Genomic DNA, 25,255 nt, shown 5'->3' with positions numbered 1-25,255 from the left:
TTTTATTTTGGTTAGAATTGGAGAAATGTATCATGACCTGCCTGCCAACTGATCTCCAGTGCTGCTGTGTTCCTATGAACTATTGTAGTTGCTTAGTATCGTAAACCGCACATATATATATTCAAACCCTGTCGAACAGTATTAGAGCAAAAGAATGTCTTGGAACAACTCATACCCCATTACACAATAACTCGACTTCACACATGTCAACATCCAACATTCACATCAATCCTCCCTCTCACATCATCAAAACACATTCATAAAAACGATCAGAACACAAGATTTAGAAAAACCCTCAATGAAGATGACTATTATAAACAAATCGCTACAGCAAGGAACACAAGTTCTCCGCCCCCAAATGCTTTGGCTTCAGAAGACTTCGTTCAAAGCTTTAGACTAATAAGTAGGCACGTTGTAACCATTTCATAACCCAATGACTTAAAACTTCTTCTCTCAAAAAATAGTAACAAAGGCGGCATACTTCTTCACTTTCCATACCCATAAAAACGCCATTTCTCTTGCCATGTAACAAATCTTGCTGATGCAGCTCCTTTTTTTTTTGTTTCTTTTTTTGTAATGTAATCTTTGAGTCTCAGTCATCTCGTAGAATGTAAACGTTTTCATCCAGTCAAGTTCGTTGTGTGGACTATCGTACGAAGGAGTGGAATACCCCCCCCAAAAAAGAATGATTAGTATGAAAATAAATATTAAAAAAACAAGACCAAGCTTCTAATTTGTCGATATGCTCGTTCCCTCCTTTCATTCATTCCGTGCCAATATGCATCATTACATGTTTTCCAACTCGCGGTCAATCTGCTTGTCCACAAACGTGCGACGCTCTCCAACGAGTTCGGTCTGCAGGCGCTGCTCAACGAGCGCGCGAACCTGCTTCTTCGTCACGGTGTCCAAATCAACGTCTCGCAACACGGCTTGGATGGCTTCAATGATGGCGGCATCTGATGACCCGATGCCACCAGCGCCTCCCATGAAATCGAACGAAGCCGTTGACCGGGTTGCTTCATGGCCTCGACCAAAGCTCATGGCGGAAGAAGAGCGGTTCATGCCATTAAAGCCTGGCGAAAGACCTGGCGAGGGAATCAGATTCGAAGGGCCACGGGTATGCATCACACTCGTCCTCTGGGGGAAATCCGAGTATGGTGATTGGCTGCGATCCTGAATCGCAGTACCCATGGACATCATCGACTGTCGCTGTGACATGTAGGTAGGATCGCCGATGTGACTAGCAGCGAACGGCGCCGGGGACTGAGGAGGCATATACGTATTACGGCCATGCATGCCAGTAAGAACCGAGCCTTGAGGACCGGCTGAGTAGACTGACTTCATTTCGTCCATCTCGTACTGTTCGTTGTAGACCATGTCTTGCTTCTCCTGGTACTGGTTGGTGCCACGACGACCGGGGAGACCGTTAGCCAGAGCATAGTCGTCCCAGAGCTGGAGAGGGATGGATCGCGGGTTGAATCCCTCGTCGTCAACGGCAACCACCTGCTTGTTACCCTTCTCTCCTATGACAACACGGGTATTACCCCAGGAGAAATTGTCTTGGTTCCAGAAGGAATAGACGGGGAGCGCAAATGAGTAAATGGGGTACGCAAGGATGTAGATGATCATCCAGCCGATGTGTTGCCATTGCCTCTTCAAGATGAAGATCAATGCCTGGAGACCGTAGACGGCAGCCAGGATGACAAGGGACCACAGGGGGAACGAGGTCGGGTGTGTAGCAACGCTGTAAATCATGTATCCAAGGTAAGCGCATGTCGCGGGGAGAATGATGGTGCCGAAAAGATCAATGAAGACAATGAAACGCATTCCAAAGAAGCAGAAACCACACATGTCCTTAAGCCGCATAAGCTCTACAAGATTGTGAATAGTCGAGTTGATCCATCGTCGACGCTGGGACAGGAGAACGCTCCACGACTCTGGGGCAGCCGTTTTACACTGAGCGTGGGGAAGGAATTTGAATTGCATAGAAGGGAAGTGCTTTGTCATCAGAGTTGTCAAGTATCGATCCTCACCCAGAGAGAGTAGGTTCTTCTGGTGGAGGGTGTCGACATCGCATACACTATAGTCCTTAATGACGGCGTCGGAGATGATCAAAGGCTTGCCCTTGTCTGCGGTTCTGAGGCGATACATGGTGAAACTAGTCGCGCGCACACATGTTAGTCTACATGAAAAATACGGTGATTCGTTTACTTGAAATTTACTTACCATCCGGGCAAACAAGTAACACTACCGAATAAAGACTCGAATGCCTTTGCCATGTGATGAGAGATGTAGTATTCATAGACCTGAATCATTGTCCACCAAGACTTTTGGTCGTTCTCCAGACTGGTCTCACCGCAGATGCCAGCAATCTTAGCGTTATGGGCGCATGCGGCAACCAATCTGTTGAGAGAATCCTCTTGAACGCATGTATCAGCATCGACCATGAGGAGGTACTCATATAGCTCAGGATCCACGCCAATGATGTTGTTAATTTGATTGAACATCTCGAGCTCGAGCGGGTTCATGGGGGAGCGATGGTGGACACGGTTGAGGAAGCTCATGAGAAGAATCTGAGAATCACGCTTGCCACGGTTACCGGGCTTGGCCTTGGTCTGTTCCGACTCCTTGCCAACCTTGACGACAACCAGATACGGGACCACATTGCCCTCATACTCGTAAAGACCAGAATAGACCTTGGCATAGTTGAGCTGGTCACTGCCGGGGCCGACAGCCTTGAATGCCAGGGCAGGAGGGTCAACCTTGGGATCCACGCCCAGGATATCCAGAACAATCTTGGGTGTAGGACGATCATTGCCTCCACCCACAACCATACCGTCACAGATAATGCAGATGAGTTTTCGCTTGTTGTCATACTGTAGCGCTGTCAACGAGTCAAGCGCCTTTCGGAGCGAATCTTCACCTTCGGTGTAGGCAGGGACCTGGCAAATGACAAACTTGTCTTGGGGAGAGGGTCGTCGCTTGGTGCTAAACTGAAGCGCGGACACAAACTTTAGGCCAATGACAATACACAATACGATTGTGAAGGAGAGAAGAATCCAGTTGTTGACCGTGCATCGAGGGGTAACGCGGAAGTCTGTGCTGCCCTTGATGAAAACACGCTGGATGCACGACCAACTATTGGCAAGCTGGGCGTGCACAGTGCCGTTGTTGTTGGGATCATTGACAAGGATGTCGAGCTTCTCCTTGATATCTGTACCCGGATTGTCTTTCCACAGGGCCGTAAGATCCTGGTTCAGGAATGTGTACCTTTCATCATTGTTGAACACATCCAGGGTGTGGAAATAGTTGGTCAAGTCGTAGATCTGGTTACCATACATGGCCCACATTCTCTGCTCATCGTTGCCTTGCTTCTGAACATCTGTTTTCTTGTAGACCAGCTCGCCCTTGTAAAACTCTTCCATGGCTGGCTCGAAGACAGTCCAGTACCAGTCGGCGTTGGCTAGCTTGCTGGTCGGGTCGGGTTGGAAATGAGGACCCTGCAGATGCTGGGCGATAGAGAACTCGAGAGTGTTGTTGAGGACGAGCTGAAAGGTTTCGGTGAGTCCGAGACCTGGGCAGGCAACGTTGAGAGGAGGAATGATATAATCATCCATGTCCGCGCCAGCCAAGGGCAGCATGACGTCCGAGGTGGTCTTGGTATTCGTGTCGCTGTGCTGGAGCTTCCAGAACTTGGAAAGGTCATAGACGCCGCCGCGAATGCTGACATAGTAATCGTTGACGCCTTGATGCTGGCTGACCTCCTTTCGGTTCCAGGCCTTGTCCATGTTGGGGCATAGAACTCGGCCAAAGCCAACGATCCAAAAGATGATGATGGCATTCATGAGGACAATCAACATGCACAGCGCGAGCTTCTCACGCCAAGCCATGCGAACATCGGGGCGCTTCATGCCACCGATCCATTTGAGCAAGGGGGACGGAATCCACCAGGTCATGGCCCAGGTGAACCAAACCCAAGCCCGACGAGCATTGTCAACCTGCTTTGTCTCGAGCTGCTTATTTTCGGCGAATTCGGCGTCGTATGCAGCGGCCTCTGGGTTGTAAAAGCCATCGCCCCTATACAAGTCGCCCTTATTACCCAAGCCATAATCGCCAGCACGCATAGCACTCGGTGCGATAGACGGCGCGGCCTGAGGGTTCGGGGATTGGCCAAGTGTGAATTGGCTCATGTTGCCCTGGCTCATACCGCGGTTGTGAACCAAGTGATCCCGGCTGATGTTGGCACTGTTGTCCATGCCAGTTGGAGGGAAGTATCCGCTACCGTTGTTTGAATAGCCGGTATCGAAACCGTTGTTGAATGGGTTGCTGTGGATGGGGTGGATTTCATCACCTGGCTTGACATCCAACATGCTCTCCGCCTCCCACCATGCGTTCTCACGAATCCAGATACGCTCCTTGCCAATGAAGACTTCGCCATTACTCCAACCACGCTCCAGCATCCACGTTTCAATGCCCTCACGACCATCCCTGCAGCCGAGGGGAGCATAACGCTGGACGAATTCGTCGACGTCAAAGTCGGCGGTGAAGTCAAGGTTCCTGTGCCTACGGTTCGCCCACTCCGGAAGACGCCATGCGCGCAACTGACGAGAGACAGTGCCGGCCGACCAAGCGGAAGTAATTGAGGGCAGCGCGGCTAGGCTGCCAGGTGTATCGTCCGTTGGGTGCAGGCAGAGATGATACCACATACGGTTGGAGCTAAGCACCGTGGGCAGATCGATTCGACCAGCCCTACCCAGGTTGATACCTTGGCCTTCGACGGGGAAGAGCAACTTCTTGAGGAAGCTGCCTTCGTCAGCACCATATGCAGCCTTCTCCAGAATCACCTCCCTCTTCTCCAGTTCATGCTGGCGCTCGCGGCCTTGGGGGCCGGTCATGATTCCCAAGTCAGGCGCCACCTCGGACACAGCCTGCTGGAGTTCCCTCAGAATAGAGGAGCCAGCCGAGGGGATCTCGAGGCCATCACCAATCATCTCGGCATTGATACCTTGGGTATCATCAAAGACGGACCGCATACACAGTGCCCTACTAATAGCAGGATCCGGCACCTCGAGAACAGTGATGGAGACAGTATCGCCATTGTCTTCGTTGGAGGTGGGAGTGCGAACTCCATGGCCATCCAAAGACTCATCGCCGTCCTTAATACGGACCAACTGCGCAGCGATGGCATCGTTGGCCTTGGAGATGACCCAATCAACAAGGGACTCGTAGAGTCCGCCAACGAGAGTCTTACGGTCCTCCGTGCTACACTGGCGGAGAACAACCTCGGGGTCGATTCCAAGCAGACCACCCACGTCCTCACAAATCTCCTCAAGCGCCTCGGATTCAATGCTGTAGTCAAGCGTGTCGCCAAGCTTGAGCAGACCAGCTAGAGTAGAGATGAAGTTTCGGTGAGCTGAACCCTTAATGCCAATGTCTTTGAGAGCCTGGCGGAAGTCATCAGCGGATGCGGAATCATCCGCAGTGGGTAGGTATGATGGTGGATCATAGGTGCCAGATCGGGACAGAAGAGTATATGCAGACGCTGACTTAAGGCCCAAAAATTCTCGTTCTGCGGGTGTTGAGGCAGAGGTCAAGAGATAGTAAAAGACGTCAAAGGCGCGATAACCCGCCTCGGCAGGAATGTTTAACAAGCCCGCAGAAGTATCAATCCCGCCCTGGGAGAGGGCCAACGAAGCCCCCGTAAGGTTGCCGGCGAGGTTCAAAGCCAAGGTCACACCCAAGCCCGCCTGCTTCTGGGCTGCCGGGTTGTATGGAGTGACACATCGGAGAAGGGGCTGGATAGCCTCGACAGCCTTGTAGACGGTGGAGGGGATCGCAAACGGAAATGACGACAGGAAAGGGACGAGAAGGGAGGGAGTCGACTGGTGAAGAGAACTAGAGCCTTTGTCAGTATGGGATGACAGCTTGGATGGAGTTGTTCACTTACCCCAAGACAATGCAGCCATCTTCTGCTCGCCGCCTGGCATGTTCCCAAGCCCGCGTTGCGAGTGTAGCATCAACAGCAGGGCCGCCCTGAGCAGCTGTGAGCCAGGTGTTGACAACGACGCTGGTGCTGGCGTCCAGTTGATGGGGTTGTGAGGTGAGATAGATGTTGTGGATGGAGTTGAGCAGCGTGGTGGTCGAGACCTGAGACTGAGGTCCACCACCTCGAGCCTCTGAGGCCATGGAGAACATGGAAAGTCGGTTCGCCATGACGGAGGAGGAGTGGGCGTAACGGCCCTCGATCGATGGAACGTCCTATAACAATGCGGAACGAATTATGTCGTGTTGTTGATGCTGAAGATGTTTGTTTATGTCAAGCAGCCCCCAAAGTGTATGCGGCACGGCTGGTCCAATAACAACAAGACAAGCAAGGCTATGAGAAGGAAAAGAAGTGGGAAGAAATGACGGAGATGAAGATGAAGATGGCCTGCTGTTTCAATGCTGAGCGAGAGACAAGAAGGACGACTGAAGGCAAGCCCAAGACGCGACTGCCGTATTAACTCCTTTTTTTTCTGCCCCCCGGTCTTTGCTTTTTTTTTTGTCTCGATTAGTTGTTTGGTAGTGCAAGAAGATGCAAGACAGATAAGGCAAGGCGATAAAACAAAACAGCAGTGCAGACAAACAGATGCAGCGATTAACGATTGAAAGTAGAGCTGCCAAAGCGAATGAGGCAGTCTCACCAAAGGTCCAGAGGTGGTCAGGGAAAACAGCAGAGAAAAAGTCTCGCGGCTCTGAGGAGGATGAATCGATGGATTTGGTGGTTCGCCCATCTCGAGGAGCTGCCGTGTAGGCACTAGAACACCCAGCGACAGGGGCTACCTGGCAGGTACCTGGGCCTGTGTACTGGCGGCAGCTGTGCCACACAGCTAGGCCAGGGGGCGTGTGCCAAACAATGGGCAGCTAGCGAGCCCGTCGGCGCCACCGCCAACCGGCGCCGAGTACTTGCAGTACCGCCCAAGTTGGAAGCAGGGGGGCCCTGTCATACGCCTGCGGCTGGACGGTAGCGGGCGGTTGTGCTCACTGAAGCCGTTCCCGCTGAGCGCCTCAACTCTAAGGCCTAGCAGTGCTGCTAGCACGACTGTGTGCTAGTAGCAGTACTGCATCGGCGGGTAGTATTTTGTAGAGTCTGGGCTGCTGCGGTGGTACAAGACGCAGATGCTGGGCTGTTAGCGATCCAGAGCGAAGCCAGCCAGACAACAAAGCCCGGTTGCCACGGCACAAGGCTACTAGAATACTGGTCCTACCAAGTCTGCTCGTACTACTGTATCGTATCGAGCTCCGTACTGCTAGCCTGGTGATACTGGCTGAGCTGAATGCAACCCTCGCCGCTCTCCACTGGCTGGGTCTCTCACCCCAATCTGTGTTGATCGTGGACATCGTCAACTGCAGCCCTCAAAGTGCTGTGCATCAGCTCGAATGTCACCAAGCTGGCAGAGCCTGTACCGGCATGTACATCAGCGCCTCCCTAGCAGGTACCTCCGTGTACAGCCCAGCGACTGCATGGTCGTGCTCCATGCCAACACCCGCTCCGCTCCGTACATACAGTACAAATGCCTGGAAGCGAACACATGCAATTTATTATTATGGAGTACCTGGAATATTCCACGGCTGAAATCGAAATTTCGCACGGCGACATCTGGATGCGGATATAAAACTTCCACCGGCCGATGTGTAATTACACATCTACCTGGCAGTATTACTTGGTACAAATACTACCATCGCCGACCCTGAGAGACGAGACCCGGAGCGGGCGGATGCAATACGAGAAAACCAGCGACGCTCTGACGCCGTCAATGCTACGACTACGGAGTATGCTTTTCTGCGTGTCACGATGGAGTGAGTCCGTCTTGCCATGACTGTGGCCAACCACGGCACCACCTTGATGCTCGTATTTTTCTCCTGTGAGGGGCACAAGACCGGCTTCTGCTGGGCTGTGCCAGAGCTCGCATCATGCTGCCTCGATCGCCGGTCCTAGGCAAAAACTTGAGCCGTACTTGCATATGCTAAACACGATTGGCCAACAACGAGACCGGGCTAAGAGAAGAAAAAAAACCTAAAAAAAAAAAAAAAAAGCGTGGTGTTTCCTGACATGCGGGGAGGAGGGGAAACATGAGACTGCAAACCCACAGAACGTGAAGCATCTCGTTGGTCACTTGCAGCTGCGCGTACCCTACAAACGGTACTGTGCTCGTAGTGGTACGACTTTAGTAGCGACCTGTGCTTTTGGCTCCATCATCGTGCATGTATGTACTGCACAGTAGTGAGAAGACCCATTACGGCCATTTTGTGCGAAGTTGTGCATTTTACGCATCTATTGATGGAAATCGACCACGGGTATCCCTGCTGGCTGCATTCCGGACTGCTCCGGCTTCCGTGCCCCGTACCCCTACGACGTATTTCGGACAGTACAGGTATGTACATCCAAGTAAGACATTTCGGCCACAACTGAGACTCGAGAATGGATCAAATGGATTGCCAAAAATGCTCGGAAAATGTCTGTCGTCTCACTGGCGCTAACATCTCTCCTGTTGGACCAGCGGGCAATGCTGGGTCAGCAAATGCCTGTGTCGCCCACGGCTTGTTTGCTGGCCGGTGATAGTGTGGCACTTGCAAAGGACGGTTGGGTGCATCCGATGCATGACAGAGCCTCGTGTCCCGACAAAATCTGTCTGAATCCCATCTGTCATCGGGTCTTTTTTTAGGGAGATCTGGCGAGAATAGTACGAGTAGATATAAAAAGAACGCCGAGCAGCTAGTTGTCGTTTCTTCGCATTAGGGCTGTGTCGTCAGACCACTCAAGCAGCGTACAAAGTAAGCTGTGCTTCCTCGAGGCTCGTTTTTTCGAGTCAGCTAGACTTACTAGAGTGTGGGATGGCCCCCCTTTTCCCATCGCTGGCTCTGAAAATAGCAGGTACAGGGTATACGATAACTTTTTACTCGTATAGTATCCAATCTGACTAACACGAGCATGAGAAAAGCGCACCCAAAGATGAAAATTCCATTCTTCTTTTATTAGGCTTCAACGAAGGCGTCAGCACGAACTTGGCGGGCCAATACTGCTGTTTATGGCCGCTCTCACCGGCAGCAGGGCAGCTGAGCAGTAACCTGGTCTATTGCAGGTAATTTTGGCGACGACTTACTCCGTCAAGGTCGGGTAGATTCTGGAAGTACCTGTGGACCAGACATCCGGGGCAATACGCTGTAAGTCGGTGCCCCTAATAGCATCTGCTAGGGGGCATCGACCCAGGTAAAGTGGCACCAAGCAAGGGGGCATCTGCTCCGCATCCTTGGGAAGAAAAAACCATTGATGGATCAATCCAATCTTCGTACATGTGCATACAAATGCTGTACATGCCCGGTGGATCGGATCGGCTGGTCCCACTGCGAACGGTGGCAGCAGCTGAGGTACCGTCAAGTACTCACTGAGTTCAGTCAACATCAAGCCTCCGTGCCAAGTCCCGATCTAAGGTAGCAAAGTTCGAGCAGCGCCAAAGAGCACGGGAAAAAAGGGGGTTCATACTGCGAGCTAGTCATTGTCATACTCGTATTGAATTTTTGCTCATTGGCTGTCATGTGCTGGCAACGTCTGTACCTTGAGGTTTAGTAGAGTTAGGACTGCTCCGTGTATGCTAAAATAAAGTATTGAAGCAACATAAGATTTCGACGTGTGGTTCAAAGATAGAGGTTAAAGGATCCGTGTGGTGGCAGATGCCAAGTGCACAGGCCATCTGTCCGTGCCATCAATCATCATCCATCAAGTGGTACTCGCGCAGTACTCGGACGCTTCCAATGACGACAATAATGGAGATGCTCTTTGACGATTGACGTTGATCGAGCAAGAAAAAAACAATTAAAAAAGAGAGAGATCGGGGTTCCTTACCATTTATGGCAGCCCTGCCTATCAATCAACGGCCATCTCTTGCCGTCTCTTCTCCTTTTCATATGTTCCCTTCTCACGGCCTTGAAAATCTCATTCGCCACCCACTCCGCGTACTGTTCCATTGCAGTCGAACGGTACATCGCCTTCCACAAAACATCTCCTGCAAGCAGTGGAATCAACATCCAAGTGAGCGCCCACAAAGTATCTCCTGGCTTCCAGTCTCCCACCTGTACTCCGTGCTCCACCAGTCCTCGGATGCACTGGCGTATCTGATGTATCTTCCAAGTTACGACCATTTCACCCCCCCTGTCCATGCTTTCATTCACCCGCACACACGCACGCACACACAGAAACACACAGAATTACAGGTACTGAGCAGGTACTAATAATACTTGGACGGGGAGACAGGCATGCATGCAGCTACAGCAATGGGGCCTAGCAGGGCAGGCTGTGCTCGCCGCACGAATGCTAATAATACCTGTCCGTGTACCCGCAAGTCACTAATCCGAGCGCGGGTGGGAACAACATTCACGATAGGGGGTGTGGACAAGCCCAAAATGCGCTCGCGACGCATTGCGCCCAACGGACTTGTCCGTAAAGCTAGCACTCGTCACGCCCCTTCGCTGCCGCTCGCAGCCTGTGGCGCCCTACTGAGCACCTAATTCAGGCACAGCGCCTGCAGAGGGCAGTACCTCGATATACTTACAATACTTGGTGCCATCTCGTATGTAATGTGCAGTAGCAGGTCCATAGCAGCATACGATCCATATGCATGGGCAGGAAGGAGCTGAGTACCTAAGCAAAGAAACCACGGCCCCTTTCCCGCCGCTCAGCCAACCCATCCAAGAAAATAACTTCAAACTCAGCTGCCTGACGTTGACGCGGTCTGCTTTGAGGCTTTCGCTGCATTTTTGTCTTTTCCATGCTTCTTTAACCACATTCGTTATCCAATAGGCATATTTCGCGGATTTCTTCTTACAGCAGTTTTTTCAATACTCGCATCTGTCGCGGACCGTCCGCTTGCGCTCTCGCCTGCGCGGCAGTAGAGCCACTGAGTTGGCATCTTTTTTCTTTCAGGTTTCCAGTCCATCTCTTGGGGAAGCATGAGCTTGCCTCTTACTTCCGCGGGCAATGGAGGGGCTCACACGCAGCATTCTCTCCCTCAATTGCCCGCACACTCCCAGTCCGACACGCAGATAACGGCCCATCTCGCCAGTCGATTCCATCTGCAACTCCAAGCCACCTATCTTTCATCCCATGGAGTGGTCGCTGTTAACACCTTTACATCCTCGACGAAAGGGCCAGATGGAGGCCGAGATGGCAGCTCCATGGCTGCTGCCGAAGACGTGGCCGAGCGAGCATATCTGCGTCTTGGCCATCGGTCTGAAAACCAAGCCGTTGTGTTTCTGTAAGTTGAGCCAAAGCCCTTTTTCTTTATTTTACCACTTCACATAATTTCCTCCTTCTCTGGGGGTTTTGAAGAAATCTTGCGGATATATATGCTCTCTTACCACCCATTTTCGAAACTGGATATCTGTTTTTGCAATTCAATTTCTAACGCGTCTGATGCCTAGGGGAGAATCTGGCTCCGGAAAGTCAACACTGCGAAACCATTTCGTTACGGCCCTTCTCAAGAAATCATCCACTCCTTTGTCGACTAAACTCTCGCTTGCTGCGTACGTATTTGACGCACTAACCACCACAAAGACCGCAACGACTCCAACTGCCTCTCGGGCTGGTCTGTTCTACGAGCTTCAATACGATACTTCTGCGTCCACAAACCCTACTCTCATCGGTGGTAAAGTCCTTGATCATCGCTTGGAAAGGAGCAGAATCACCGACGTCCCCACCGGCGAGCGTAACTTTCACGTCCTCTACTATCTCGTAGCCGGAACAAGCGAGGCCGAGAAGGATCATTTGGGATTTGAAAATGACAGCAGCAAGAGATGGAAGTTTCTTGGGCACCCAACGCAGCTTAAGGTGGGCATTAACGACGCCGAAGGCTTTCAGCTCTTCAAGACCGCCATGAGGAAGCTGGAGTTCCCCAAGAATGATATTGCGGAGATTTGCCAAATTCTTGCCACTGTTCTGCATATCGGCCAGCTGGAGTTTGAGACTACCAGCAGCACCAGCGCAACTGGTGATGACAGCGGTGGCTTCTCTCACGAGGGAGGCACCACTTTCACCGCTGTCAAGAACAAGGATGTCTTGGCCATCATCGCCGCCTTCCTTGGTATCAGCGCATCTGATCTCCAAACCACCTTGGGCTACAAGACCAAGATGATTCACAAGGAGCGCGTTACCGTCATGCTTGATCCTAACGGTGCTCGTGCTCACGCCAATGAGTTGGCCAGGACTCTTTACTCGCTCTTGGTCACCTGGATCGTCGAAAACATGAACCAGCGTCTCTGCGCTCCCGAAGAGAGCATTGCCAACACAATCTCTATTGTTGATTTCCCCGGTTTCGCTGCGGCAGCTTCTACTGGATCTGCCTTGGATCAACTCCTCGCCAACGCTGCCAACGAGGCCATCTACAACATGACTCTTCACAACTTCTTTGACCGCAAGGCCGAGATGTTTGAGACGGAGGAAGTCACTGTGTCTGCCACGAGCTATTTCGATAACAGCGATGCTGTCAAGGGTCTCCTGAAGCCTGGCAATGGCCTTTTGAGCATTCTCGATGACCAGACTCGCCGTAACAGGACGGATATGCAGCTTCTCGAGAGTCTGCGGAAGCGGTTCGAAGGAAAGAATCCCGCCATCGAAGTCGGCTCTGCTACCGCCAAGCTGCCAGGTAGCAACTTCCATACTGAAAACTTGTCTGCGAGCTTTACCGTCAAGCATTTCGCCGGAGAAGTCGAGTATCCAGTCAAGGGCTTGATCGAGGAAAACGGCGAGATCATCTCTGGAGATCTCATGAACATGATGAACAGCACAAAATCAGACTTTGTGGCCAAGCTCTTTGGCCAGGAAGCTCTGCAAACTGTCACTCACCCCCAGGAGCGGACAACTGTGATGCAGGCTACGATCAGCTCAAAGCCTATGCGCGCGCCGAGTGTCATGGTGCGCAAGGGTACTCGTCCCAACAGGCCCAATCCTGCAGGTCGCCGCCAGACCCAAGATAACTTTGATGCAATGTCACAGACCAGCGACTCGCGTGAGACCAAGCGAGGAGGCGCCAGGGGATCATCGGAACAGGGTGCCTCTGGTCAATTCCTTTCATCTCTCGATAACGTGCAGAAAGCCGTCACTGATCCAAGCACCAATGCCTACTTCTTCTTCTGTATTAAGCCCAATGACCGCCGCATTGCCAATCAGTTCGACAGTAAGTGTGTGCGAACGCAGATCCAGACATTTGGTATCGCCGAAATCAGCCAGCGCCTGCGTTCGGCTGATTTCAGCTTGTTTGTGCCCTTTGGTGAGTTTTTGGGCATGGCCAATAGCGAGGCTCTGCTTGTGGGAAGCGAGCGTGAGCGGGCGGAGGCTGCAATCGATGAGAGGCAATGGCCCCGTAACGAAGTTTCGGTTGGTGCCACTGGTGTCTTCTTGAGCGAGCGTTGCTGGCTTGAAATTGCTCAGCTGTCTTTCTCCAGTTCGGCTTCTGGCCGTGGTGCCATGTCCGCATTTGATAGTGAAGGTGGAGATGGCCTCACCCCTGGCGACCATCATGCTTTTGGTGCCTCCAAGGAGCGTCTCTTGTCTGCAGGACACACTCCTATGGGCTATGGTGAAAAAGGAAGAAGTGGTTACTTTGTGGCTGATGATGCTCGCTCTGAAGCGGGTGCCTCGGCGTTTGGTGCGGGAGACATGTTCAAAAACCTCGATAACCGCGAGCAGTTGGCCGAGCGAGGCAATGAAAAGGCCTTGGTTGAAGTTGAAGAGTACAAGGACAGCGCAAGCCGCAAGCGCTGGCTGTTCATTGTGTACGCTCTCACTTGGTTCGTTCCTGATTTTCTCATTCGGCTGATTGGTCGGATGCCCCGAAAAGATGTGCGCATCGCATGGCGTGAGAAGCTTGCCATCAACTTTCTCATTTGGTTCTTCTGCTTGGTTGCTGCCTTTTTCATCGTGGTCTTCCCCATGGTCATTTGTCCCACCCAGCATGTCTACAGCGCTCAAGAGTTGTCTTCATTCAATGGCAAGGCGCACAGCGAGGGTGCCTACGTTGCCATCCGTGGTATCGTCATTGACTTGGGAGCCTTCATCCCCTCCCATTACCCTTCATACCTGAAGCAGCAGACTCTTCTCAACTATGCCGGCAAGGACATTACCAGCCTCTTCCCTGTCCAGGTGTCCGCACTCTGTGACGGCGTGGACGGCTCAATCAACCCGGCCGTGACTCTGGATTACAAGTCGACCAACTTGACCGGATCCCCGGCCCTTCTCAGCCTTACGGACCAGAACTCCAAGTACCACGACTTCCGATACTTCACCAATGACAGTCGACCCGACTGGTTTTACGAGCAGATGGTCTATCTGAAGTCTAACTTCAAGAAGGGCAACATTGGCTATACCGCCAAATATGTGAAAACGCTCGGCAAGCAGTCGCAAAACATTGCAATTTTGGAAGGCAAGGTTTACGACATGACGACTTATCTTGCTGGTGGCCGCCATCTGAAGGCTCCTCCTGGAGAAAAAGTTCCAACTAACAATACACTCACTGACTTCATGGACCCGTCTGTCACGTCGCTTTTCCAGCTCAACCCTGGTCAAGACATCACCAAGTACTGGGAAAACTCACTCAGGTTGGATGCTACCAGCAAAACCCGTATGAAGCGTTGCCTGGACAACTTGTTTTATGTTGCCGATGTCGATACCAGAAACTCTGTCAAGTGCCAGTTTGCCGAGTATCTTATTCTCGCCATCTCAATTCTGCTTTGCTCAGTCATCGGATTTAAGTTTCTCGCTGCTCTGCAATTTGGTGGTAAAAATGCCCCTGAAGACCTTGACAAATTTATCATGTGCCAGATTCCCGCCTACACTGAGGACGAGGAATCTCTGCGCCGTGCCATTGATTCTGCCGCTCGAATGAGGTATGATGACAAGCGCAAGTTACTGGTTATCGTGTGCGACGGCATGATCATCGGTCAAGGCAACGACAGGCCAACGCCCAGAATTGTTTTGGACATTCTCGGCGTGTCTGAATCTGTCGACCCCGAACCGCTAAGCTTTGAGTCGCTCGGCGAAGGTATGAAGCAGCACAACATGGGCAAGGTTTACTCCGGTCTCTACGAGGTCCAAGGCCACATTGTTCCCTTCTTGGTCATTGTAAAGATTGGCAAGCCCTCTGAGGTCTCTCGTCCTGGCAACCGTGGTAAGCGAGACTCTCAAATGGTCGTCATGCGATTCCTTAACCGCGTGCACTACAACTTGCCCATGAGCCCGATGGAGCTTGAAATGTACCACCAGATCAGGAACATCATTGGTGTCAATCCCGCCTTTTACGAATTCATGTTCCAAATCGACGCCGATACCGTTGTTGCCCAGGACTCCGCCACTCGTATGGTTGCGGCGCTTATCAACGACACAAGCATTATTGCTGTGTGCGGTGAGACTGCTCTGACCAACGCCAAGGGCTCGTTCATCACCATGATTCAGGTTTACGAGTACTACATCTCCCACAATCTGTCAAAGGCCTTTGAGAGTTTGTTCGGCTCCGTCACTTGTCTGCCCGGTTGTTTCTCCATGTATCGTATCCGTGCTGCGGAGACTGGCAAGCCACTCTTCGTGAGCAAGGAAGTCGTTGACGCGTATTCCACTATCCGTGTCGATACGCTGCACATGAAGAACCTGCTCCACCTGGGTGAAGATCGTTTCCTGACCACTTTGCTGATGAAATTCCACTCCAAATACAAGACCAAGTATATCTTCACCGCTCACGCATGGACTATTGCTCCCGACTCTTGGAGCGTCTTCCTTTCTCAGCGACGTCGTTGGATTAACTCCACTGTGCACAATCTGATTGAGCTTATTCCCCTTTCCCAGCTCTGCGGTTTCTGCTGCTTCAGTATGCGCTTTGTCGTCTTCGTCGACTTGCTCAGTACCGTTGTCCAGCCTGTGACCGTGGCTTATATCATTTACCTGATTGTGCGAGTGGTGCAGAATCCCAACGTCGTCCCCGTCACCGCGTTTATTCTTCTCGGTGCCATTTATGGTCTGCAGGCTATCATTTTCATCCTTCGTCGCAAGTGGGAAATGGTCGGTTGGATGGTTCTTTATGTTCTAGCCATCCCCGTCTTCAGTTTTGGTCTGCCGCTGTACGCTTTCTGGAACATGGACGACTTTGCATGGGGTAATACCCGTGTTGTTGCCGGTGAAAACGGCAAGAAGGTCCTCATCTCGGACGAAGGCAAATTCGATCCCTCATCTATCCCGAAGAAGAAGTGGGAAGAGTATCAGGCCGAGCTCTGGGAGTCGCAGACTTCTAGGGATGACACTCGCTCTGAGATCTCTGGCTTCAGCTACGGAACTAAGGCTCACGGCGCCATGTCAGAGTATGCTTATCCCAGCCGGCCCGCCTCCACAACGGGCTTCATCCAGGCCGCGACTCACGCTCAGCCATACGAAACCCGCAACATGTCCCGCATGTCGATGGCTCCTTCTGAGATGAACCGCATGAGCCAGTATGGCGGATCCCAATTCTTCTCCCCAGAGGACATGGTTGGCCTTCCCAGCGATGATGCCATCTTGGCGGAAATTCGTGAGATTTTGAAGACGGCAGATTTGATGACGGTTACCAAGAAGGGCGTGAAGCAGGAATTGGAACGCCGCTTCGACGTTCCCCTTGATGCGAAGAGAGCCTATATTAATAGTGGTATGTCCTACAACTCAACGTCTCCTCCCCCTTTTTCATACGTTCAGGTTGGCTAACTAAGTTTCTCTCTAGCTACTGAGGCTCTCCTCTCTGGTCAGCTATAATTAGGAGAAAAGCAAAACATAGCAAAGTAGTGTCAGCGACAACGCTGACCATCACAACATCCGATCCACGCATAACTTTTTAATTATGAAGAGGTTTCTAACTTCTTCTTTTTTCTTAATTGGGGTGCTGTTTTCGACCACTTTCTTTATTCAATGGGTATTCAATCAGTCATACATCGCTGTCTCATTTGGCTTGCTTAGCCCAGGCAACGAAGCGAAAAATCAAAGCGAAGATTGGAGAAGAGCGAGAATGTTATATGCATCGTATGGGTTTTCATTTTCATATTTTTTGGTGTTTCTAGGTTTAGAATGGATGAGGGAACGAGCCTTGTATGTATATATGTATGAGCGCATGTTGGAGTTTCTGAGTAATCGAATATGTTTTACGCTGCGACTATTATCATGCTGCTCGTGTTGAAGTTTATGTTAGTATTCATATCGTAAGTGATTGGAACGAAGCTGTAATAGCGGAAGACGATAATCATCATATAATATTAAGTAATTCGTGATCGTTTCTATTTCTTTGTATATATCTATTCCGCAGAGCCAAAGTATTAATGACCAATTGCATATTGGTAAAAAGTACCTGCAAGATGAAGCAATCCAAAGTGTTGTTTCCAATTCCATCCATCCTATTTACACTCAACGGAGGCCTGGGTATCTCATCTCATGTTACATGACAAAATCGAGCTGGACAAAAGCTCAAGCTGTTCGTTCCTTTCACTGATGCAATTGCAGGTTCGCGAGCAGCTTTTCCACACCCCCTTTACTCCACGCATTGACTCTCGTCTGGTCACACGTCTTCCACGCCCTCTCCATCAGCGCCTTGTAAAGATGGGCGTCGTCGGAAACTCCGCACGCAGCGCGCTGAGCATCGAGCCAAGTGAGCAGGCCGAACCTAGTGATGAGCGTGGTGCTGCCGGACTCGATGCAAGTAGCGCGATACACGATCCTGAGGATGCGGATGCGAAGGTTGGAGCGCAAGTACGGGTTGCTGCCCAGGGCGAGCATCTTCTCAAGCCAGCGCTTCTTGTGGAAGACGCCCAGGTCAAAGGGGGTCTTGAGGGCGTCGAGCATGTACGTCAGGAACCACGCGATTTCGGTGTAGTACTTGTCGTCCTCCGAGGGCTCTCCGTGCAAAATGTCGTGCGCTAGGGGCAGTTTCTCGGGCGACCAGACGGGGCTGCGCGTCAGGAAGCTGTTGATTTTTGGGTAGAGCGGGTGGAGCGGGTTCTTGAGAATATCGAGCGCGTGGATGGAAAACGCGATGAATGCTGACGGAACGGGGCCGTTGTCGACCTGTGGCCGCGAGGATTCGGCCAGTTCGGATAGGAGTAGCCAGACCTGTTTCTTCTCTTCGTAGGCCGATTCATCGATTTTGGCGGCCATCTTGAGGATGTTTGTCAAGGCTTCTTTGCGAATGTTGATGTGCTCTGACGCGAGGAGACGGATTAGGTTTGTAATCAAGCCGTCTTCAATCAGATCCTCGACGGCTTTATTGTGCCACTTGAGAAGAACGCTAGTATCTTCAGGGCTTGTAAATGGAATATGCAGCGTTTCTTCAAGCTTTGCCTGGTCCAATCCACTTGATGACTGTTGAGCGCTTTCTCTTGTCTCCTCTTGGTCATCGTCTTCGCCCTCCTGGTTGCCGCCAGATGACGTTTTGGGTATCTTTCGCTTTCCCAAGCCTGCGGGCTTGACAGAGTAAGTGATGAAACACTCTTCAATGTTTGTGTAAACCCGTTTAAGGGCATCGCTCCCCTTTTTCTTATATAATGCGCTGAAGTATAGTGATATGAAGCTTGATAGTGAATCACGTTCTTGGGCATCTGCGGACTTAATGATGAAGGGCAGCTGTTCCGCTATGGCGACAGCAAGCAGATTGAAGCTGCGATCATCAGTCGTTGCTTGTGCCTCGCCCTTCCCACCATCAAGATAATTCTCAAGCACGTCGAGATATTTGATTGGCGAAGTGGCGCAACGGCTAATACAGTTATCCAGGAAAGACCAGACCTTGTCCATATTCTCTGGGCTATTCTCGTCTATGCTCAATGTAAGGGCTTGAAGAAGAGGTTTTAGTCTGGTAGCTGAGGAAACAAGCTGATTTTCTACAGCAACATCTCCAAGCACCTTTTTCAGCTGATGAAGGGGTGCAGTCCGATCGCTGCTGGAAAGGAGTTTGAGGAGTGCGGTGAATGGCGATGATGGGCCTTTACCGGTGAGAATCTCAATTCTCGCAAACCATCGCATACCGGGAGAGTAGCTGGCCATCGACACCAGATTTTCGAGCTCCATCTCACGGAACCCGTCGTGCTGCTTATCGGAGTTGCCATCTTGTAAGCTCCGTAGAACGCTGACGAAGAAAGGCGAGACGTCAAAGTTTGCAGCCAGCGCAACTTGTGGAATCATCTCATAATACAAGAGAAGAAGCCTGCTGGCCATGGTTTTATGTAATGCATTCTCACTGGGTATGCCCTTATAACTTCGAACAATCTCTTTCATGTCTGGGATGCGTCTGCAGAATGCATCAGTTAATCTTCGAGCTGCCTCAGACCACTTGGCATCTTTTGCTCGGAAGCCCTCTTCATGCAGCTTGATGGCTACTGAGAGCTTTTCTAGAGCTTCGACTAGCATCCTTGTCGCAAAGAAAGACGTCAGGTTTGAGCTGGGCGAAAGGCACCGAATCATAACCTTTTGATTTAGTGGTAGTGGTAGAATATTATCCAGGACGACAGACGTAGGAGGAGGGCCAAGGGCGAAGCGTGTCTTGTCGCCGAATGAAGCGGGAAGCGGGATCCTCATCGTATCAAAGAGAAACGAAGCATATCCGATCCAGGTCATTGTCAACTTTGGTTCAAAAGTGAACGACTGGTTGTTGAAAAAGTAGTTTGAGATGAGTTCCGGAGCGGCTTCGAATATCGCTGTCAATAGCTGGCTGTGCTTCATGCTGGACCAGGGACGTAGCTTCGCCGCAAATTCGGATAGGACAAAATTGAAAACGGGGACTCCATCGCGATATGTATCGTCTTTGCCCAAAGTGCTATGCGCTGAGCCCTTTTGTTTGGCAAGCTGAACTGAAAACTCCTCATTCGTCTCCTTAGGGTAAAGGCCCGTGGAAGGATATAGGATTCCGGCACCCGGGTTGGTGCAGACGTACATGAGAAACTCGTGGGCCTTTTCGCCGACTCGATCGACATCACTCTCTGATTCTGTGCCGTTAGAGTAGCTATAGAGAGCCAGAATTCGCATCAGAGTCTTGGTGTTGAAGCACTTGAACTTGATCTCTCGGGAGATCTTGCTGTCCGCCAACACATGAGTCTTTAAACCGTCCAGAATCTCCAGAACAAGAGATGAAGGGTCGCTTTTGATCATGAACGTCAAATGTGACAGCAGTTCTTTCTGAGAGAGCAACTCTTTGCGGCCGTCAGAGTGCAAATACTTGAGACAGCTCAAGAAGAACCGGACAGCATTTGTTCTCACTGTTGATTTACGAGAGTCCCCTTGGTTGTCTCCAGTGTTACCAATCTCCAAATTCCTGCCGAGTGACGCGAAAGTAAAGGTTCTGGCGCGGACTATCCGTCTGGCGTAGGCGCCTCCATCCAGAGATACAGCTTCTCGAAGCAGGCGTAGTGTGGGCGATATGATGAAGCCTTTTGTCTTGTCCGATGACAGATTTTTCGATATTGACTTGAGCTGACGGTCTTGTACAAGCGATTGGCAGATACCAAGTCCGTGCTTGACAAGCTCTAATGAATCCGAGACGATATTAAGCACAAGTGCGAGGACAACGGCCACAGAGGACATGACGCCGCCCTCATTCACCTGGGCGGCAAATGACCACATCTCCATGATATCACTCAGAAAGACGGCATCCTCGCCCTCGAGCCTTGGTTTGACCAATTCGAGATATTCTCGTAAAATGCCGAGATTCGCAGATCGATCACCATCGCCGGAAACAATGTTGTCAAGAAGTCTTTTGAAGGATTGTAGACCTGTTGAAACCATCAGTTCCCAAAATTCCCACACCAGACGCATAATCTGCGAAATAGGCCTCTAAACTCACCATGTCTTGCTCGGCGCATGTCTTGGTCGAACGAGAGTAGGCTTCGAAGCTGCTCTCCAGAGCTCACATCCTCGCCGGTAGGAACATCGTGGGTGATTTTCTGGCGCTTTCGGAAAGCGGCAGCTCCGTCGGTATCGATTGAAGCTCGTTTCCCCATCTTGAAGAGCCTCGGCGGATTCGTCCAGCTTGATCTGCCGATTTACGCCTGCTCGTCGCCGCGGAAGTCTCAGATATTTTGGTATACTGCCGAGCTTTACCGCCTCACAGGCGTCCAGGATAGGCAAGCCTAGCAAGGTTATCGCACGCTACGAGAATTGTATGCGATATCGGTTATACCGCGGAATTATTACTTATTGTGGCTGTGAGCAGAAGACGGTACGTACCTACTTCTTGTGATGCTTGTAAGTCAAAGGTTCAGTTGTAAGCCATCCCATGCTTCGTTTTGTGGCACCACAATCTCACCTGCTCTCTACGGCTCTTCTTTCACATGCTGCGTCTCCACCATCAAGGCTATTCTAAGACAAAGAGACAAAAAAACGAAGAAGAAAGCAAGACCCATGGCATTATAACCGGCATGGCATAGGTGCGCTTGATCCGGAAAGTGTGGAAGAAACTGAGACATGCATAATGGCTTTGCCCGTATCCTCACTTTCTGTTGGCCGCGGCCTCTCTCGTCTCCCCACGCCACTGGCCGCAGCAAGAATCGTATTACATGCTGTCTCTTTTATTGGGCGTCAGGTGGTGAGTCTCGAGTCAAGTCACGAAGCTGTTCACACCATATCTGCGTGCCTGCGTCGCCCATGTCATCATGATCATCACCACGAGTTGCTAAAGATAGGCGCTCGTCGGAATGCGGAGGGTCCGTCCAATTTGCGAAATCGCAACAACGACGAACGACAACGGTGTGTGTCAGCGCTGGCTGGAACAAAGCTGGTTCCCTTGGATGGCGACAAGGCAAATGAAGTGAGAAATTAAACGGTGACGAGCGCGCGCCAATCGAGCGTCGACGGCCCAAAGAAGCAAAACGACAGTCCGGATGAGGCAAGATTCAGCTGCGTGGCGCCCATCTTGGGTTTCGCATCTCGCCTGGGGCTCGTTTCCTCTTTTCACAACGCTGCCCTTTCAAGCCTTTGTTCACGAAACATGCAAACGCCAGGCGTCGCCCATGACGGCTTGCGTTTCTTAGTCCTCTAACCAGGGGAAACCCGGGCTTGTCGTGGCTGGCCAATGCCGGCAGCCCACGCGACCCCTCCTCGGACCATCTGGAGCAAAGCCACGACAGAATCCGTGGCGAATGCAAGACATCGACTCGCTGTGCCAGCCCGGCCGTCTGACGCCGTCTGTGGATCCTGCAATCTTGTGGGTAGCGCCAGCCATCCGAATGCAGCGTTCTACGCGCCGACTGGACGGTCTCCTTTGTGGCCCAGCCTATCATCGTCTTGGCCCTGCTGGCTCACCATCAACGCTGCTCAGCCGCCACCTGTTGGGCTTGTCGAGGTGTTCTTGGTTGCTGGAAAATGGTAAAGAAAGGGCTCCAGTTTCCTGGTCGGGTGAGCTGCGCTATTGCAGATGCGAAGTAGTATTTACGAGCTCACCCGGCCCTCTTTTTGAACTTTCCAGTCGGGGTGCCGGATCTACCTTGCCCTCTTTTTTTTTTATGTCATCGGCTCGCTGGACGGTCTTTCATTCGCTTTTCTCCCCTACTTTAAAAAGTTATTTGCCGGCCCAGTCGGCATGAGGCTGCTTTTTTCTCCCCAGTATGAAAGCTTCGACGGGTGTTTTTGGTGAAGCATATGCGTCATGCTTGTCTTGCCTCACGTGCTGGGAACCGTTGGCTTTTCGTATTGACGAGAGACCTCTGCGTCGTATGTTTTTTGTTTTCCAAAAGAAATTACCTATCTTTTTTTTCCCCTTCTCTTTCGCTCTCACTGCATTCGCTGCTGGGAGATGGGGAGAGCTTGAGAACTCTCACTTACGGATAGACCTCAGACGACAATAAGCGGCTCTGTCCCATTATCAGCGATCAACCAACATCTCATCCACCGCCAATGGCAGTACCAGAGGCTGAGCTTCCCCGGCCTAGCTGGAGGCAAAAGGTGCAAAAGACATTCACATCAAACCAGTCAAACTCTTTTTCGAGAAGCAGGGCGCAGGCAGACGCTTCACGGCCTCGGTTACACATCTCGGCGCCATTCGAATTTCGACATGTTGATTCCGGCTCATTCCAATTCCCGTTTCCCGCTCAGCGACCCAATCGCCCATGGGAGAGCCCTTTGACGCCGGACACACCTGAAACTCCGTTTGAACCGCTGCAATTAAACATTCTAAGTTCTGGAAAAGAGCTGTCGCCAATACTTCCAGATTTCAACTTCTCCAGTGAGATGACGCCGCCATCTCTGGTTCATCTCCCAGGCCGGCCCTACGATGACCCTTCGTTTCATCACGATAGAAACCATTCATCAACATCAACATCATTTCATATTCCTCGAAAAAATGTTGCTGCTCGCTCATCATCAAGCAGCCCAGAAGTATCACCATTGAACCTCGCTTCCGATAAGCAGGCTCGCACCCAGACTTATACGCCATCTGACATGGAGAGTATTAAAGAACGAGTGGCCACCGCCATGAATGAAGTGGAGGAGTTGCAGAAAAAGATCAACGACATCATCGAGCGACAAAGCCTTTACACTGCGAGCAGACCATCAACAGCTCACTCAATGGCCCGTACTCTGCCTGGTAAGTCTACACAATGAATTCGAATTCCCTACAAAACTCCCAAGCTTATCCGTTACTCGCACAGACGCGGCGGAAGTTCCGGTTATTCCTGCGCTGCCACCAGCGGCGCCTTCATTTGCTGAGCGCCTAAACACAAAGGTGTCGCTGCCCAATGCCTGGCCCGTGACAGCCTCCATGCACATTAGCCAGTTGGAGGAGTACGAGGAGACGCTCAATAGCACGCAGTTTTCACAGTCGGTACGAGAGCAGCAATCTTCCCCGTCGCCTCCCCCGCCGCTGCCTCTCAGGCTACGACCACCAACAACACCACCACCACTACGGAAGAAGAAATCGTTTTCACGATTCTCTACTATGCTGTCCCAGAGGACGCGACCAAGGAACCAGAGCTTGGACTCTGTTACGAATTCACCGCTTCCTCTCAAGGCAAACGAAGGATACTACCAGTGCGCAACCCCGCCTAGAAGGCCAGACAGACAAAGCACCGACACGTTTGATACGATGTCTAGTTGGTCGATGTATGATGGAGACCGTAGTGTACCGACGGCCTGGTCACCGCAGAGCACTCCATCAAGAGACGAGGATGACGTTTTCCTCGACAGAAGCGGCACATTTGGGAAAAATAGCACCCGGGGGTCGAGTGCGGTGAATGTCGGTCTCGCCATGTGACAAAGCGGGCTTCGTACATATACGCGAGATGCTACTACTAATGTATATACAAACTACTCATGTGCTGGACCACATATTATAGACCACGTGGAATGATTGGAGGGTAATGAATGAGGGCAGGCTTGGTATAGGCTGGGCTGGGATAGAATGGAATGGGTCTAATGCACCCATGGATTATGGATTATACCACTGGAGGTGATAAGTGACGGATGCAGCTGAGCGATATCCAGCGAATCACTTTGGGCGTTTTTTGGGTGAAAACTTGTTAAATAAAGGAAATACACCATATACAGACTTAATGGAGTGTTTGATAGAGAGAAAGAAGGGAACCGGCTTCATGCGTGGTGTATTATGGGTTTAAGAGAGAGGTATAGACAGAAGTCAACACCATCGTCTTGGATGGTGAGCACTCGGCATTTGCGTGTTAGTGCCCAACACAAAATGCCGAGCGGTGCCTTGGGCAGTGACACGCTGCATTGGCGTGGCCTGGATAATGCAATGCAATGCGCTGGTTGGCTCAGTTTTCCCAAGACATCACAAGATGCACCATGCAGGATTCAAATCCCTTTCCATTGTTCATTCTGCTCTTCAGGAACACCAATAAATGGACTTGTATCCAGGTACCTAAACTCTCCTACAGATTGCCCGGGATCTGAGGTACCATAGAGCAATCTGCCCTAATTGGCCCGTCTGTATTACATAAGCCAAACTTTCACCTGTCAACCTCCAGGTACTGGATGAAGCCTCAGCCAAGCCAAGTGCAGCCATTCCCAACTCATCCAAGCCAAGATCGGAGCGTCGCATTCCACCGTCATTTTCTCCATATTCAGAGGAAGCACGGACTGATTGTAAGGAATATACGATTCCGCTCTTGGTTATTGGCGCCTGAGCAGGCCGGCTCGGCCAATCTCTTGCCGCATCTCAAGCACGTCTCTCTTGCTATACTCTCGCGGCTGACCGAGCTGCTCGAAGCTATTTCTTGCACGTCT

The 25,255-nt window shown here is 51.3% G+C and overlaps 6 protein-coding genes across 6 annotated transcripts; 3 read left to right on the top strand and 3 right to left on the bottom strand.

The window, feature by feature from the left end:
- Positions 1-786: 786 nt before the first annotated feature.
- On the bottom strand, positions 787-6,213 carry M431DRAFT_1178 (glycosyltransferase family 2 protein; the record flags this gene model as incomplete). The annotated part of the gene is made up of 3 exons (XM_024912013.1): positions 787-2,158; positions 2,227-5,895; positions 5,948-6,213. The coding sequence occupies 3 exons, from the start codon at positions 6,211-6,213 to the stop codon at positions 787-789; spliced, it is 5,307 nt and encodes a 1,768-aa protein (XP_024780942.1).
- Positions 6,214-8,459: 2,246 nt separating this feature from the next.
- M431DRAFT_207355 (hypothetical protein) lies at positions 8,460-9,056 on the bottom strand. The gene is made up of 2 exons (XM_024913410.1): positions 8,864-9,056; positions 8,460-8,755 (listed from the first exon to the last, which is right to left on the bottom strand). The coding sequence occupies exons 1-2, from the start codon at positions 8,971-8,973 to the stop codon at positions 8,467-8,469; spliced, it is 399 nt and encodes a 132-aa protein (XP_024780941.1). The 5' UTR covers positions 8,974-9,056; the 3' UTR covers positions 8,460-8,466.
- Positions 9,057-10,986: 1,930 nt separating this feature from the next.
- On the top strand, positions 10,987-16,801 carry M431DRAFT_1177 (glycosyltransferase family 2 protein; the record flags this gene model as incomplete). Its single annotated transcript, XM_024912009.1, has 3 exons — positions 10,987-11,291; positions 11,458-16,697; positions 16,770-16,801. 3 exons carry the CDS (start codon positions 10,987-10,989, stop codon positions 16,799-16,801), a joined length of 5,577 nt encoding a protein of 1,858 aa, XP_024780940.1.
- A 336-nt stretch (positions 16,802-17,137) lies between these two features.
- Positions 17,138-21,333, bottom strand: M431DRAFT_207319 (hypothetical protein). Its single transcript, XM_024913408.1, has 4 exons — positions 21,327-21,333; positions 21,248-21,262; positions 20,865-21,150; positions 17,138-20,793 (listed from the first exon to the last, which is right to left on the bottom strand). The coding sequence occupies exons 3-4, from the start codon at positions 21,019-21,021 to the stop codon at positions 17,522-17,524; spliced, it is 3,429 nt and encodes a 1,142-aa protein (XP_024780939.1). The 5' UTR covers positions 21,022-21,150; positions 21,248-21,262; positions 21,327-21,333; the 3' UTR covers positions 17,138-17,521.
- On the top strand, positions 21,236-21,876 carry M431DRAFT_207256 (hypothetical protein). Its single transcript, XM_024913406.1, has one exon. The coding sequence runs from the start codon at positions 21,492-21,494 to the stop codon at positions 21,837-21,839; it is 348 nt and encodes a 115-aa protein (XP_024780938.1). The 5' UTR covers positions 21,236-21,491; the 3' UTR covers positions 21,840-21,876.
- A 1,036-nt stretch (positions 21,877-22,912) lies between these two features.
- M431DRAFT_477627 (hypothetical protein) lies at positions 22,913-24,266 on the top strand (the record flags this gene model as incomplete). The annotated part of the gene is made up of 2 exons (XM_024915589.1): positions 22,913-23,600; positions 23,665-24,266. The coding sequence occupies 2 exons, from the start codon at positions 22,913-22,915 to the stop codon at positions 24,264-24,266; spliced, it is 1,290 nt and encodes a 429-aa protein (XP_024780937.1).
- Between the last annotated feature and the right edge of the window lie 989 nt (positions 24,267-25,255).

This window comes from Trichoderma harzianum (assembly GCF_003025095.1).
Source record: "Trichoderma harzianum CBS 226.95 unplaced genomic scaffold M431scaffold_1, whole genome shotgun sequence".
NCBI lineage: Eukaryota > Fungi > Ascomycota > Sordariomycetes > Hypocreales > Hypocreaceae > Trichoderma > Trichoderma harzianum.
The sequence above is the reverse complement of the archived record's forward strand: the minus strand, read 5'-3'. Positions and strand labels throughout refer to the sequence as shown.

Excerpts from the sequence above, each read along its gene's own strand:
- M431DRAFT_207256 (XM_024913406.1), top strand. The coding sequence starts at position 21,492 with ATGGCTTTGCCCGTATCCTCACTTTCTGTTGGCCGCGGCCTCTCTCGT.
- M431DRAFT_207355 (XM_024913410.1), bottom strand. The coding sequence starts at position 8,973 with ATGCTCGTGTTAGTCAGATTGGATACTATACGAGTAAAAAGTTATCGT. Across the intron at positions 8,756-8,863 it reads GGGGGCCATCCCACACTCTA|CTGCTCGGCGTTCTTTTTAT; the intron begins GTAAGTCTAGCT and ends AACGACAACTAG.
- M431DRAFT_207319 (XM_024913408.1), bottom strand. The coding sequence starts at position 21,021 with ATGGGGAAACGAGCTTCAATCGATACCGACGGAGCTGCCGCTTTCCGA. Across the intron at positions 20,794-20,864 it reads CATGCGCCGAGCAAGACATG|GTCTACAATCCTTCAAAAGA; the intron begins GTGAGTTTAGAG and ends TGGTTTCAACAG.